General features: G+C 33.6%; 2 protein-coding genes and 1 non-coding gene across 3 annotated transcripts in view; 2 read left to right on the top strand and 1 right to left on the bottom strand.

Moving 5' to 3' along the window:
- Positions 1–1,017: 1,017 nt before the first annotated feature.
- TRNAK-CUU (transfer RNA lysine (anticodon CUU)) lies at positions 1,018–1,090 on the bottom strand. Its single transcript has one exon. It is a non-coding gene; the product is annotated as a tRNA-Lys (tRNA).
- On the top strand, positions 1,047–9,482 carry LOC114318842 (Nucleotide-diphospho-sugar transferases superfamily protein). The gene is made up of 10 exons (XM_028265814.2): positions 1,047–1,337; positions 1,445–1,493; positions 2,444–2,550; positions 3,076–3,121; positions 6,767–6,901; positions 7,039–7,128; positions 7,230–7,355; positions 8,017–8,100; positions 8,224–8,288; positions 8,903–9,482. Exons 1-10 carry the CDS (start codon positions 1,225–1,227, stop codon positions 9,087–9,089), a joined length of 1,002 nt encoding a protein of 333 aa, XP_028121615.2. The 5' UTR covers positions 1,047–1,224; the 3' UTR covers positions 9,090–9,482.
- Positions 9,483–9,798: 316 nt separating this feature from the next.
- The window catches only part of LOC114318821 (epsin-3), a 4,368-nt gene continuing 57 nt past the window's right edge, over positions 9,799–14,109 (top strand). The window contains exons 1-4 of the mRNA XM_028265789.2: positions 9,799–12,236; positions 12,325–12,447; positions 12,615–12,776; positions 13,524–14,109. The exon at positions 13,524–14,109 is cut by the window's right edge and continues 57 nt beyond it. Coding sequence (XP_028121590.2) covers positions 12,130–12,236; positions 12,325–12,447; positions 12,615–12,776; positions 13,524–14,004 — 873 coding nt within the window. The 5' untranslated portion in view covers positions 9,799–12,129 and the 3' untranslated portion in view covers positions 14,005–14,109. The remainder of the gene's footprint in view (positions 12,237–12,324; positions 12,448–12,614; positions 12,777–13,523) is intronic.

Here is a 14,109-nt window from a genome sequence, read left to right as displayed (position 1 = left end):
AAAGTCTTAAAGCAAACCATTTAATTGCAACAAACAACACCACCATATTCAAAGTATAACAATTCTAACCGATTTTCCGTAACAATTTTTTATATTTTTTATCTAAGTCGAGTGATATTAAAAAAATGACTTTGAAACCTCAATTAAAGGGCTCAAAATTGAGGCCTCGAAAAGATGTGCAAAAAGTAGAAAGAAAAAGAAATTTTTAACTTTTTGGCATAAGTTATTAACTTTTTGATTTTTTTAGTAACTTTTTAATTTTTAAACTAAAACAGCTACTTATCAAACGATGCATGAGTATGGGGAGAGAGCGGTGAAAAAGTAGTATACAAACATAAATTTATAAATATATTTTATCTAAAATGATTACGAGTTACAATAAGAATATTTTGTTAGGAAATAATAAAGGTACACTTATGATTGTAAAGTCATGTGTTACTTATCTTTATTCATTACAAAATGAGAAAACTATAAACACTTATTCCGTACAAAAATAATGTTATTCAAGTCAAAATATTCATTAAAATCGACATCATTAAATTAACTAATCGGATTAATTCAGTTGGTCAATCTTATATATTTCTCTTAGGGAGTGAGTTGATTTTTTTTCCCCTTATAGAGGTTGTATTTAGTTGTTTAGTTTCCCTGATTTGATATAATTCTTCTAATATTTATAATTGATCTCCTAATCACCCAAAAAAAAAATTTTTTTTGATTTAGCCATAAATTGGACTAAGTAAGCTTAGACGGGCTCACAAATTTCTCGGCCCATTATATTTTTGGGACAAATACAAATGGGCTTCTCAAAGCCCAAAAAACAAAACTTAAATTTTGATATAATTCTTCTTATATTTATAATTAATCTCCTAATCACCCAAAAAAAAACATTTGATTTAGCCATAAAGTGGACTAAGTAAAGCTTAGACGGGCTCACAAATTTCTCGGCCCATTTTATTTTGGGGACCAATACAAATGGGCTTCTCAAAGCCCAAAAAATAGAACTTAATTTTTTATAGACGCCCACCGTGGGGCTCGAACCCACGACCACAAGGTTAAGAGCCTTGCGCTCTACCAACTGAGCTAGACGGGCCTACACTGTGAGAGTTTCTCCACATAATGAATATTAAAATAAATAAATAAAAAAATCAGAATTACATAAATTTGAGCTCAGTTTCTTCAAATAAAATGTTGACCTAGCCCTAACTGTACGAAATCAAAGCAAGAATGGAGGTGCTATGGAGGATCTTCGAATTCATCGTCATCGTAGCTCTGATTCTCGCTTTAGCGTTAGTCGCTGCGATTGTATTCGAAGCTTTCAGAAGAAGATTCAATCAGACGTATGTTCTCTCATCAATCAATCTAATTTTATTGTCCCCAATTTGATTGTCTTACTCTTTCAATATCTCTGTTATTCTGAATATGTTTTATTTTGAATGTTTATCAGTCATCTAGAAGGTCATCCGATCTTCGAGGATCCAAATTCATCGAAACAGGTACATCCTATTATATAAAATATATATACTTGTATAATTTTTATTATGTATAGCTGTATATGTAATTTGGTTAATTACAAAAAAAAAAAAAAAAAAAAAAAATTGCATCAGTTAATGAATTTGTATGGTTTTATGAAGCTTGAAACACAATGGGAACCTGACCAAATACACAATGGAAATGTTAAATATTCTTATGGTGTGTCCGTATGTGGCTATTAGTAGAGTGAACAATCTATGGTTTCTGAAATGAACTGAGCTGTGTAACTGTACTGGAATGGAGTGGAATAGAAGGATCATTCTATCAAAATAGTTGTTTCCATGTTTGGTTGACTAAAAAATAATGACAAATATAATAATTGTTTACTATTATAAGGAATAATCATTCCACACGGGAGCCTAAAGAATGATCATTCCATTCCATTCCATCTCATTCCATTGAACCAAATAGAGTGTAAATATTAAAAACATAATGATAAGAAGAAAATGAGACAGGATGAAATTCACCCTTTGGCCACCAAGTCTTTTCTAAGGGGAGATCTTGTCTTAGGTTCCACTCTTAGGAGTGGAATGAGAGGCAAGATTTAAGTGCTTGCAAGGAGAGGGTGTGAGTTCAACTCGCCCTAGGTCCTAATTTAGCAACTGACAACTAACTTTCGCTGATAAAAAAATAAAAAATAAAAAATAAAAATTGAAATTAACCAGGATGTCTGTTGAGATGAGAATCCAGCTTTATCAACTCTAGGATCTCAATGGCTGTCTGAAGTCGTACAATTTACAATGTGCTACATGAAATTGATTGTGATGTTCCAATTGTAAAACGAACCTAAGGATTAAGATATCCTTGATAATTTCTGCATAGCATATTAACTTGGTTGATTGATTGGCTAAATTAATTAAGTTATAAAGTGGTTTGGTTGTTACTAACTCTAGCGAAACAACATTTGTTCCAGGTTCCATGTCCTTCCATTTTTGATCCAGCAGAGAAGTACATATCTTTGATAATTCCTGCATTCAATGAAGAGCACAGGCTTCCAGGAGCTCTTGATGAAACCCTGAAGTATGTTGGAGCATAACTAAAATATCAGATCTATAATTATCGTTTTCATCAGTGTTATTGTTGTCGGTGGTGTCCATACCCATATGTGGGGGCTTTTTTGGTGTTGATCAATCAAGATCAACACTGGTATAATTTGTTTTCCTTTTTGTTTTTCTATTTTCTTACCTCAAATATGAGATGTGAGGCTTCCTTATCAGCCAAAAAAAGGAAATTACTAATGCCTTTTAAGGACATTGGAGATCCAGTCCCTGGGTTGAAGCTTATTAGGAACCCAATTATAACAAGGAGCCTTCAATAATGTATTCAAGTGCATGCACCTCATTCTATAGCATAAATACTTATTGTTTTTGCAATTATTAAGGAATGCAGTTGGTGAGCTGCATAATTTCTTATTTTTCTTCTAGAATGCTCATTTCAAGTGATTAAATTATTTTGTTATGTAATTGTGCAGTGATCATCAATTCAATATGCCTTATTTATTGCATATATTTTTTTGTTTTTTATTTATTATTTATTTTTTCCCAGTTATCTTCAAAAACGTGCAGCAAAGGACAAGTCTTTTTCTTATGAGGTATGATTTATTTTCCGTTATTTGTATTATGTTGCATTATCTGAATTGATTTTATAAGTATGACGAAGTACGATATTATGTTTGTAGGCCAGAAATTGTATATCATATGTTTCATGGTTGATGCAGTGAATTTAAGATTTGGACCTCTATGTTTTTCAGTCATTGTATTGAACATAATTCATCTGATGTGCATTCCAACCCAAAAACCGGACAAAATATAGTGATTTATCATCTTCTTTTCTTCTTCTTTTGTTAATTATTTTATTTTGGTAGATGTTATGATTAAGAGAAGAGTTAGTATAGCATGTGTACAAGAAACTAAGTGGACAGGTGAGAAAACTGGGGAAATTGAGGATACCGGTTTTAAACTGTATTATAGTGGTAAGGATAGACGCAGGAATGTGGTAGGAATTATAATTACCAAGGGTTTTGTAAAAAATGTAGCAGCAGTCATTAGGAAAAGGGATAGGATTAAGTTAAATTAGTTATTGGAGGGGAATATAGTGAATGTTATTAGTGCATACGCCCCCTCAAGTAGGATTAGATGATCTGACTAAGAGGGATTTTTGGGAGCGAATAGATGAGATCTTACAGGAGATACCCGTAGGAGAAAACCTAATTATAGGTGGAGATTTCAATGGCCATGTTGGCATAGATAAATTAGGTTATGAAAGGGTGCATGGTGGATACGGTTTTGGTGATAGAAATGAGGCTGGAGAGAGTATCGTAGATTTTGTGTTGGTTGTTGACCTTGTGGTGGCTAGTACTATGTATAAGAAGAGGGAGAAGCATTTGATACCCTTTAAGAGTGGGTCAATTAAGAGCCAAATAGATTGATTTTTAGTGAGAAAAGTGGACCCGCCTAAAATCTAGTGATTGTAAGGTGATTCCTGGAGAGAGCCTAGCCTTTCAATATAGGATTTTGGTACTAGATTTATGTTTTAAAAGGCAATACCAAGTTAGGAAGGATGATGGGCGTCGTAGGACGAGATGATAGGACCACAAAGGAGATAAACTAGAAATAATTAAGATAGAATGGATAAGGAAGGTGATTGAGACTTGAAAGATGATGCTAACACTATGTGAAACTTAATGGCCAATTGTATGAGGAGAATCTCAAGGGAAGTGCTTGGAGAGTCGAAAGGAACGGAACCCAACGCTAGGGAAACTTGGTGATGGAGGGAAGAGGTTCAAGCGGTCGTTAAGGCAAAAAAAAAGTGCTTTAAAAAGTGGCAGAATGATAGAACTGAGAAAAACCTTAAGAGCTATAGATTTTGGCTAATAAGGAGGTCAAGAAAGTAGTGAGAGAGGCTAAGTTGAAAGCGTATGATTACTTATACATTAGAGTAGATAGTAAGGAGGGAGAAAATAGAGTATACAAACTTGCTAAGATACAAGAGAGGAAAATAAGAGATTTTAATAAAGTTAAGTATATCAAGAGTGAGGATTTTAAGGTATTGGTGAAGGATGAAGAGATTAAGGAGAGATAGAAGAACTATTTTGAGAAACTATTAAATGAGGAACATGGAGGTATGTCAATAGGGGAAGAAATAGCTAGTAATACGATAAACCAAGATTATAGGTTCTATCGCAGGATTAGAAACTTTAAAGTGAAAATTGCACTTAAGAAAATGAAATTAAATAAGGCTTTAGAATCTAATGATATCCCTATTGAAGCTTGGAAGTGTTTGAGTAAAAAAAAGGGTTACTTGATTGACTAGGTTATTTAGCAAAATTTTATTGACTAGGAATATGCTAGATGAGTGGATAAAGAGTATTTTAGTACCAATCTATAAGAATAAAGCAGATGTCCAGAATTGCAACAACTATAGAGGAATCAAGCTAATGTGTCATATAATAAAAATGTGGAAAAGGGTAATGGAACGCCAATTACAAGATATAACAGAGGTATCAGAGAATCAATTCGGGTTTATGCCTGGCAGGTCAACAATGGAAGCGATTTATCTGTTGAGGAGAGTAATAGAAAAGTATAGAGAAAAGAAAAGAGACAGTCATATGGTGTTTATCGGCGTTGAGAAAGCATATGATAGAGTGCCTCGGAATATAATATGGTGTGTGTTAGAGAAGAAAGGGGTAACCAAATGTTACATTGATGTGATTAGGAACATGTATGAAGGGGTGGTGACTACTATTATTAGATCGTCTACTGGAGAGACAAATGAATTTCCCATCACTGTAGAGTTACACCAAAGATCTATATTAAGTGCTTATCTTTTTGTGTTAGTTATGGATGAGTTGACGAGAAATATTCAGGATGACGTGCCTTGGTGTATGCTTTTTGCAGATGATATCATGTTTGTGGATGAGACTAGAGAAGGAGTTAACACAACATTGGAGATTTGGAGAAAAATGCTTGAATTTAAAGGATTCCGGATAAGCAGAACTAAGACAGAGTACATGGAGTGTAAATTTAATAATAGTAACAGTGAAAGCGGAGGAGAAGTGAAGATTGAGAATCAAGAATTGAACATTTTCGTTATTTAGGGTCGATTATCACAATGGCAAGGGAGATTAATGCAGATGTGGCCCATAGGATTAAGGCGGTATGGCTTAAGTGGAGAAGTGCACTGTGCGATAAACGAATACCCACTGGACTAAAAGGTAAGTTTTATAGAACGGCTATTAGGCCAGCGAAGTTATATGAGATGGAGTGTTGAGCAACAAAGAAACAAAATGTTTATAAGATGAGTGTTGCTGAGATGAGGATGTTAAGGTGGATGTGTGGCAAAACTAGATAAGACAGAATTAGGAATGAGTGTATTTAGGAATGGGTAGGAGTAGCACCGATAGAAGATAAGTTGAGAGAGAATCGATTGAGATGGTTTGGTCATATTCAAGGGAGGCCAATAGAGACAGTAGTGAAAAGATGCGATACAGTGACGATAGATGGAAGTGTTAGGGGACCGGGTAGGCCTAGATTAACGTTGGTTAGTGTTGTAAATAGAGATATGGATCTACTTAATTTGACTAATGAAATGGCCTTTGATAGAGCTGCGTGGAGAAGGAAAATTCATGTGGCCAACCCTATTTGATGGGACTTAAGGTTTGGTTTGGTTTGGTTTGGTTTATTTTTAAATGGCTGTGGGAAGTTCTGGCATATTAGGGAATGAGAATGCTTCTTGGTACGCTTTTTGCTCTCATCATCCACAATTATCCATCAGAAAAGCATTTTGTAATGGAAGAAATCCTTGTAAGCTTCAGTACTGATTGGCAAGTCTTTGGCCAATCTCGGTACCTGTGTGTGTGTCTAATTGTGTGTAGTGCCATGTTCAATCGTCATTTAAAATGAAAATCACAACACAGGATGACTTTCTTTATATCATGGTGAGAGGTTTGAAGCTTAGTGCAATGGTTGTAGACTCTCTTTTGAAAAAAAAAAAATCATTGAAACTATCTGCGATTAAGGTCACTTGAATTTGTTCAAAACATCGGCAAGGTCTGATTTTGGATTATGTGTCCTTGTGTCACAGTTAATGGTAGTACTTTGCATAAGCACTTTCAATGATTAAATGAATTGACAATTTATAGGATGTAATGATTTTCAGGGACTCAGGATATGATTTTTTGTCTACAATTTTGTGTAGCTTATAATTACTTCTTATATGGATGAATTCTTCCACTTAGGTACTTATTGTTGATGACGGAAGTGCTGATGGAACAAAGAAGGTAGCTTTTGACTTTGTGAGGAAATACACTGTAGACAATGTAAGGGTTATCCTTCTTGGAAGAAATCATGGCAAGGGAGAAGCTATTAGAAAAGTGAGTCTGATCTAAACCATTCCCTCACTTGGTTGCAAAGGTTTCGTGATCATGTTGGTGGTGGCTCTGTATGTTCTTCTTTATCCATTACGACAATTGATTGAGCTCTTTTCCTCTGCGAAAGCATTGTAAAACAGGGAATGCTTCATTCACGTGGTGAACTACTTCTGATGCTGGATGCTGATGGAGCAACAAAGGTTAATGACTTAGAAAAACTCGAGAAACAGGTTGATTTCAGCTTTCATTATTTATTTGTGCATTTATACTTTCACAGATTATCTTGGGGATTTCAGCTTTCATTATTTAAATTAAAATGATTTTCCATCAGATACAAACAGTTGCTAGAAAGGAACTTGGGGATTCAGCAGTCAGTGATTCCACCTTAAGAATTTCAGATATTCCATTGGCAGCATTTGGTTCTCGTGCACATCTTGAGGAGAAGGCTTTAGCTACAGTTCAGTCTTGTTCTCTCTTCTCTTCAATACTTTTATTCTTTTGAATTTGAATTACTATTCTACTTTTCAATTCAACATAAGTTGACTTCCGATGTTGCCTTCTGATCACACACTGGTGAAAGTCTTGCACAGGAGAGTGGGTCTCTTTCTCTCTCTGCCTTTTCTCTCTCTTTCCTTTTTCTCTTGCATGTGTGCAAGCATGAGGGGATTCAATTGCATGGTTCGCTATCTCTGGGGATGTTGATCTGTATTAGAGTGTGGTCATTCTTCAGCTATGGTGACCCTCCTGAGATGTGATCTTTGTGTCATGCGCGTGCTCATGCAAGGGGGGTAAAATATGTGTGCATAATAAGTAGATGCTTGGCATAGAAATAACTGCATAGTTTGCTAAAAAAGTAAAGAAGACTGCGTGCTCAAGCTTTTTTTTATCATGGTTACCGAGTATGATGTATGAAAAGAAAGTGTCTCAAGTTACAATTTTGAGTAATGAGAATGGATAGACTGCAAAACCCTTCATATATCACGAGTAATACTTTGGATAGACCAATTTTGTTTTCTTGAAGTTGCGAGAAGGCTCTGTTAACCTTTGAAGTTGAAATGCCATTATTCTCCTTTGCTCATTGTTCTCTCTTAGAAAAACATGTTCAATATACATTTCAGAGGAAGTGGTATCGCAACTTTCTAATGAAGGGTTTCCATGTTGTGGTCCTCTTGGCTGCTGGACCTGGAATTCGTGACACTCAGGTGATTTTTCTACTTCATGAATTATATTTTTTACCATCTGGCTTGATACTTGTGCCTGTTGTTTAAAATTTGCATAAAATTACTATATTTTTCACTTGATATGGTCTTTGCTATGTATCCCAGTGTGGTTTTAAGATGTTCACTAGAGCTGCTGCACGGAAGCTGTTCACAAACATCCGTTTGAAGAGGTAACAATTGGCTGACCCCTTTTAGACAACCTCGGTAGTTAACTTTGGCAAACAATTGGTGACTGTCACAGACCCAACTCTCTTAAAAAGGTCAACTTTTAATAAGAGACTGCGTGGCTGAGTTATCTTGTACACCAGTGATATCCCTTTAGCTGCCAATATGGGAGTGTGACATTCTCTCTCACACAATCTTGTTACACTCTCGTCAGGGATCAGTCCCTTTATGGTGGGCTTCCTAGCTCAAATGAGGATTCCCCATCAAATCTCGGGATGCCCCTTCACGAATTAGGATTGTAGCTTCTTTTAGCTTATTTAAAACCCTTAAATATGAGTGGAAAAAAAGCTCCTTCTCTGTCTTAATTACTGGTGTAAAAAGACTATTGAGAATAAAATGAATATTTACACATTAAAAAAGTTGCACACAGATTTAAAAATTATTTTAATTATTTTAAGCTAAAATCTAAAAAGTTATAATCATAAAAACTAACTTATAAGTGAACCAAACAGGGCCTTACTCAATTAGTACTAGGAATAATGTCTGAGCATTAAAAACTCATTCCTGGGAAATTTTTAATTCATTGTGGGACTTACTGAGCAAGATGAACTTTGTGCAGGTGGTGCTTTGATGTCGAGTTAGTCTATTTATGCAAATTTTTTAGGATCCCCATGATCGAGATATCTGTAAGCTGGTCTGAAATTCCCGGATCCAAGGTGAATCCATTAAGCATTCCCAACATGCTCTGGGAGATGGTACTCATGTCTGTGGGATATAGGACCGGCATCTGGAAAATTTGTAACTGAGATCCCGAGCCTTCCCATTTGGAGAACAACCATGCTCCTTTTTAACTGTCATTTTGATTCACTTCAATGCAGGAAGAAGAAAGAAGTTGTAGGATGTACACCTTTTTAACCACACTTGCAATTAAAATAGGTTGCAGCTTTCCCAAGTTTGTTTATGCAAACCATTGTTTGGCATCATGCCTCTGTTTTGTAGAATTATCCGTGGAAGAGGTTTCTCAGAAATTGTTTTCGGCCAAAACATAATTAGTGTTAGTTATCATTTGATTTTTGTTGATTGTAGGCTAAATTCATTGTCAAAGTTAAATATAATGATGTGGCAAGAGAAGACATGAATATTTTTCTTTGATATATCCATCTTAGAATATAGTTATCAAATTGATGGTTGAGATAGCAGTTTGTGGAGTAACCTTTTGGTGTTCGGATTATTATCTCACCGATTTCTTGTTGAACATCCTATTGATTGAACATTTGATCCTGCCGTGACATAGAATAGGAAATTTTGTTATCATTTTGATATTTGGTTTAATATTTAGCTTGTGTTTGGGTCTTAAATTTCTGCAGTGATTTGTGGAGCGAAAGAAAAAGCTAAGGAAAATTCTCTTTCCTTTTCCATCCAAACACAGCCTAGTGTCATCTCATGACAGGCGTGAATCCTTTATCCCTCAAATTTTAATACTTGCACTGTATGATATATCTGTCCTGTTTGTATTTTTTTTGTTTCGTTTTTTTCTCCCTCACTTTTTAGGAGGCCTATCCAAGAGTGAGTGTTTGGTTTAACTTCTACACATTATTTGAAAATTGAGGGAAGAGTGAGTGTTTTTAGCTTTAGCTTTAGCTTTTTTATTATCAATTTTCGTATGTGTTTCAAGGTTTCCATTGTAAGTATGGAATCTTCTATTCTTAAATTTTTGCATCACTATGGTTCACGAACTCTCAACTATGAAATCATATTTCGAGATTGTCATAATTTAATAGTTGTGAGTGCATTAAAATAGAAAGGGTAAATTACATTGACACCTTTTGAGATTTATGTTTATTACAGTTTCTTTCTTCACTTTTTGAAAATTACATTCTCTTTCTTGAGATTTAAAGTTTTATTTTAAATTGCTTTCTCTAGCAATTTAATTTTTTTAAATATCAATTTTGCTCTTACTGGGTAAATTACATTGACATCCTTCACATTTTAGAAATTATAATCTCCTCCTCAAGGTTTAAAGTAGCATTACCAATTGTCCACTCGGTGTATTAGTTGAAAAAAAAATTCGTTGAAAAAAAAAATTAATTGAAAAAAAATTGTTAGACAAATTTTTTAAATAGAAATTTAAAAACCAACGTAAGATAAAAATTTCACTGACATTCCCTGAGATTTTGAGATTTATGTTTATTACACTAGAAAGATAAAAATTATATAAAAATGATAATTATTTTTTATTTTTTAATCAAATTAATTTTTAATTTTTAATAAAAATTTTTAAAAATCAAATTATACATAGTCTAATAATATTTTGATAAGTGATTTCTTACGTTGGTAACGTATTTAATTATTTGTTAATTTCATGACATTTTTACTATTTGAGGCCTGTTTGGTAATCATTTCGTTTTCAGTTTTCAATTTTTACAAAAAATTAAAAAAATGTCATAAAAACTTGTTTGATAATTTTTTTGGTTTATAAATGATTGTCTCAGTTTGTAAATTTGAGAAAAAAACGTAAATTCAAAAAATGAGTTTATTTTGGTTTTTAAACAGAAATTTAAAAATTTGACTAACAAATTTTTTTTCAATAAATTTTTTTTCAAATAATTTTTTTCCAATTAAATTTTTTTTTTCAATAAATTTTTTTCAACTAATATTAACTAAGAGGGCAATTGATAATACTATTTTAAACCTTGGGGATGGGATTGTAATTTTTAAAATGTGAGGGGTATCAATGTAATTTACCAGTAAGGACAAAATTGGTATTTAAAAAACTAAATTGCGGGAGGGAGCAATCTGTAATTAAATTTTAAATCTCAGGGAGGATGTAATTTTCAAAAGATTAGGAGACGAATTGTAATAAACATAAACTTTCGGGGTGTCAATGTAATTTACCCAAATAAAAAAATATAAAAAATTATGAACAGAGGATTCTTGTTTTGAGAATCCGAATAGATGATTCTTGACGCAGCTATATGTCAATAATGAATGATCTGACCAGCCCTCATGACATCTCCTCAATGAAGATAGACTTAATTTTGCATTGGAATTTTTGGAGTCAATATCAGCACCTTCCGTCTCCTTTTCTCCTTGGAATTTTTTAACTTATCTTTAATTCTCTCTTTTGCTTACAATGCTACTTGTTTTATCCATAAAAAAATTCTCCTTACACATAGGTAGCGTTTGATAGAATTTTAGAATTATGATTTGAAAATAGAATTGTATTTTGAGTTTATAAATTTTAAAATTATGATTTGAGTGCGAAAAATTTGTTTAGTTATGAGTTTTGAATTGAGTTTGAAATTTTTGATGTGATATACGATATTTGATTAAAAAACTTACAACTCATAACCAAGCATACAACTTAAAATTCTATTCAAAACTCATAAAAAAATTTAAAAAATTCTGAAAATATTTTTTTATTTTCAATATAAAAAAATAACGGGTGCCAATTGTTAAAAAAAATAATAAATAAAAACAAAAAAAATAACCAACCAACATTGTTCCTGTCGACCGGCCGGACATCCACGGGATGTCCGAAGGTGTTTTCAAAAGTGGGTATGAAATCACGTTTTCAGAACTCAAACCAAATACAACATTCAAACCAAGGACTGGAATCACATTTCTAGAGTTCCACCAAACACAGTATGCAAATCCACTTTCACAAAGAGTAGTAGTTGGTGGTTGTTTGCTGTATTATGGAGCAGTTGCTGCTAAGCTTACGTAGATGTTTGTCTTGCAACAACAAAAGTCTTCAAATTGTCTTTCCCTTTTACTAATCCAACACTTGTTATTAACCCAATTCCAATCCACACCAAAAACAGAAACAGAAACAAAAACATCAACATGGGTACTCTGTCCTTCCATGAATTCAAAAGATATGCTTCTCTGTTCTTCAAAGAGAAGATCAAGACTGCCCGATTGACTCTCACTGATGTTACATCTGCTCAACTGTAAGTCAGTTTGTTTACAATGCTCAAACATGCCTCTTTGTATTTGTGTTTATTTCTCATATGATTTTGCTGTAATGGTGATCAAAAGCTTGACAGAAGAAGCCACAAACGAAGATTCGTGGACACCAGACACTCGTACCATGGGACTAATATCTCGGGCTGCCTTTGAAGTCGATGATTATTGGAGGATTGTCGATATTCTTCACAAAAGGTTTCTGGTGATCTTTCTAGACCTGTGTTCTCACTGCAAATGCATATTGTTCCCATTTTCCAAAAAGCAAGAAAACTTGTTTGAAAAGCTGTTTTTGGAAAAATGGGTTGTTTTTCAGACTCAAATCTTTGATCTAATCCTTTTGTGTTCATGAATGGGAACTTCAGGTTATCAAGATTTGATAGGAAGAAGTGGAGACCCTCTTATAAGGCTCTAATAGTATTGGATCACCTTCTAACTCACGGACCAGAGAGAATTGCAGAGGAGTTTCAGTGTGACAAAGATGCTATAAGGGAGATGACAAACTTTCAGCATGTTGATGAAAAAGGGTTGGCATAGTTTTCTTGGATAAAAATATCCATTTATAACTTTTAACAATGTTATGTATCTAGAAAGATTAAAAGTTTTCAAAATTTAAAATGTATTGGATTAAATTCATTTTGAGCAGTCCATCTCCACACCAAGTTTAAATCTATATCATATATTCAAATTTTACGCACTTTTCTTAATATTTTTGTCTTGGTTATAAAAAATTTTGATTTTCCAAAAAGTATTTGGATTAACTGCACTAATGATCTCAAAATTGTGTTTTAGTTCCTATTCTTTTAATTTTTTTCACTTTTTATTCTCAAAATATGCGATCTGTTACTTTTAACCCTTGGTGTTAGTGTTGTTTAAGGTCAATAATGAGAGTAGCGATATTTTTAAAATTTTACATGAAATTTCAACCAAATCACAAAGATCAAATACATGTATCGTCCCTAAAATATGAAATTTGTTGCATTTCGATCCTCAAAAAATGTGCACGTTGTCCCAATTTGGTTCTCAAATATGCATTTTGGTACCAAATCTTTTAATTTTGTTGCAATTTTTGGTAAATTTCCAAGAATACCCTTTATCCGTTTATTAATTTTGAACTGCACAGAGGCCAAGTACGTACTTTGGAGACCATAGTGAAAAATTAAAAGATTAAAGACTAAAGTGTAATATATTGGATACTCCAGAGATAATTAACATACAATTAACTAAGAATTTTAATTTGTAGTTTGTCAATAGTCTTATTATTTCGCATGCAGATTTAACTGGGGTTTGAGCACTAAAAAGAAATCAGAAACCATATTGAAGCTGCTTGAAGACATGCCGTTTCTGAAAGAGGAGAGAGCTCGATCTCGGAAGCTAACAAGTGGAATCAAAGGGTTCGGTAGTCTCTGCCTGAGAAAATCTTCTTCCATCGATGGAAGCTTAAAAGAATCTTCACGCGAAACAGTCATAGTGAGACACAATTCTCACTACAACTGTTACGAAAATCAAGATGTTGAAGTTTTAGCACAAAATGATGCATTTTCAACAGAGGAAAAGATTAAAAAGATGCTACAAACTTGCGAAGTACCCGAAAAGCAGGTGAAAAATGCAAACTCTAGGTTAAATATTGGAGAGGAATGTTCAGATGAAGTGAATCATCCATTTTGTGAGAATGAGCACGATGAAGTGAATCATCCATTTTGTGAGAATGAGCATCAAACCGGTGCCTCTCTGCTTTCTTCTATTATTACATGAAAATTCTTGCAGCTGTGAGTTTTTTGTGTTTTTGTTTTTGTTTTTGGTATTTTTGTAGATGATGTGGTGTGTGCACAGTTTGAGGTGTTCTGGTGTTCTTTTCTT

The sequence above is a fragment of the Camellia sinensis genome, chromosome 1 (assembly GCF_055761805.1).
Source record: "Camellia sinensis isolate YWXY chromosome 1, ASM5576180v1, whole genome shotgun sequence".
In the NCBI taxonomy this organism is placed as follows: Eukaryota; Viridiplantae; Streptophyta; class Magnoliopsida; order Ericales; family Theaceae; genus Camellia; species Camellia sinensis.
The sequence above is the reverse complement of the archived record's forward strand: the minus strand, read 5'-3'. Positions and strand labels throughout refer to the sequence as shown.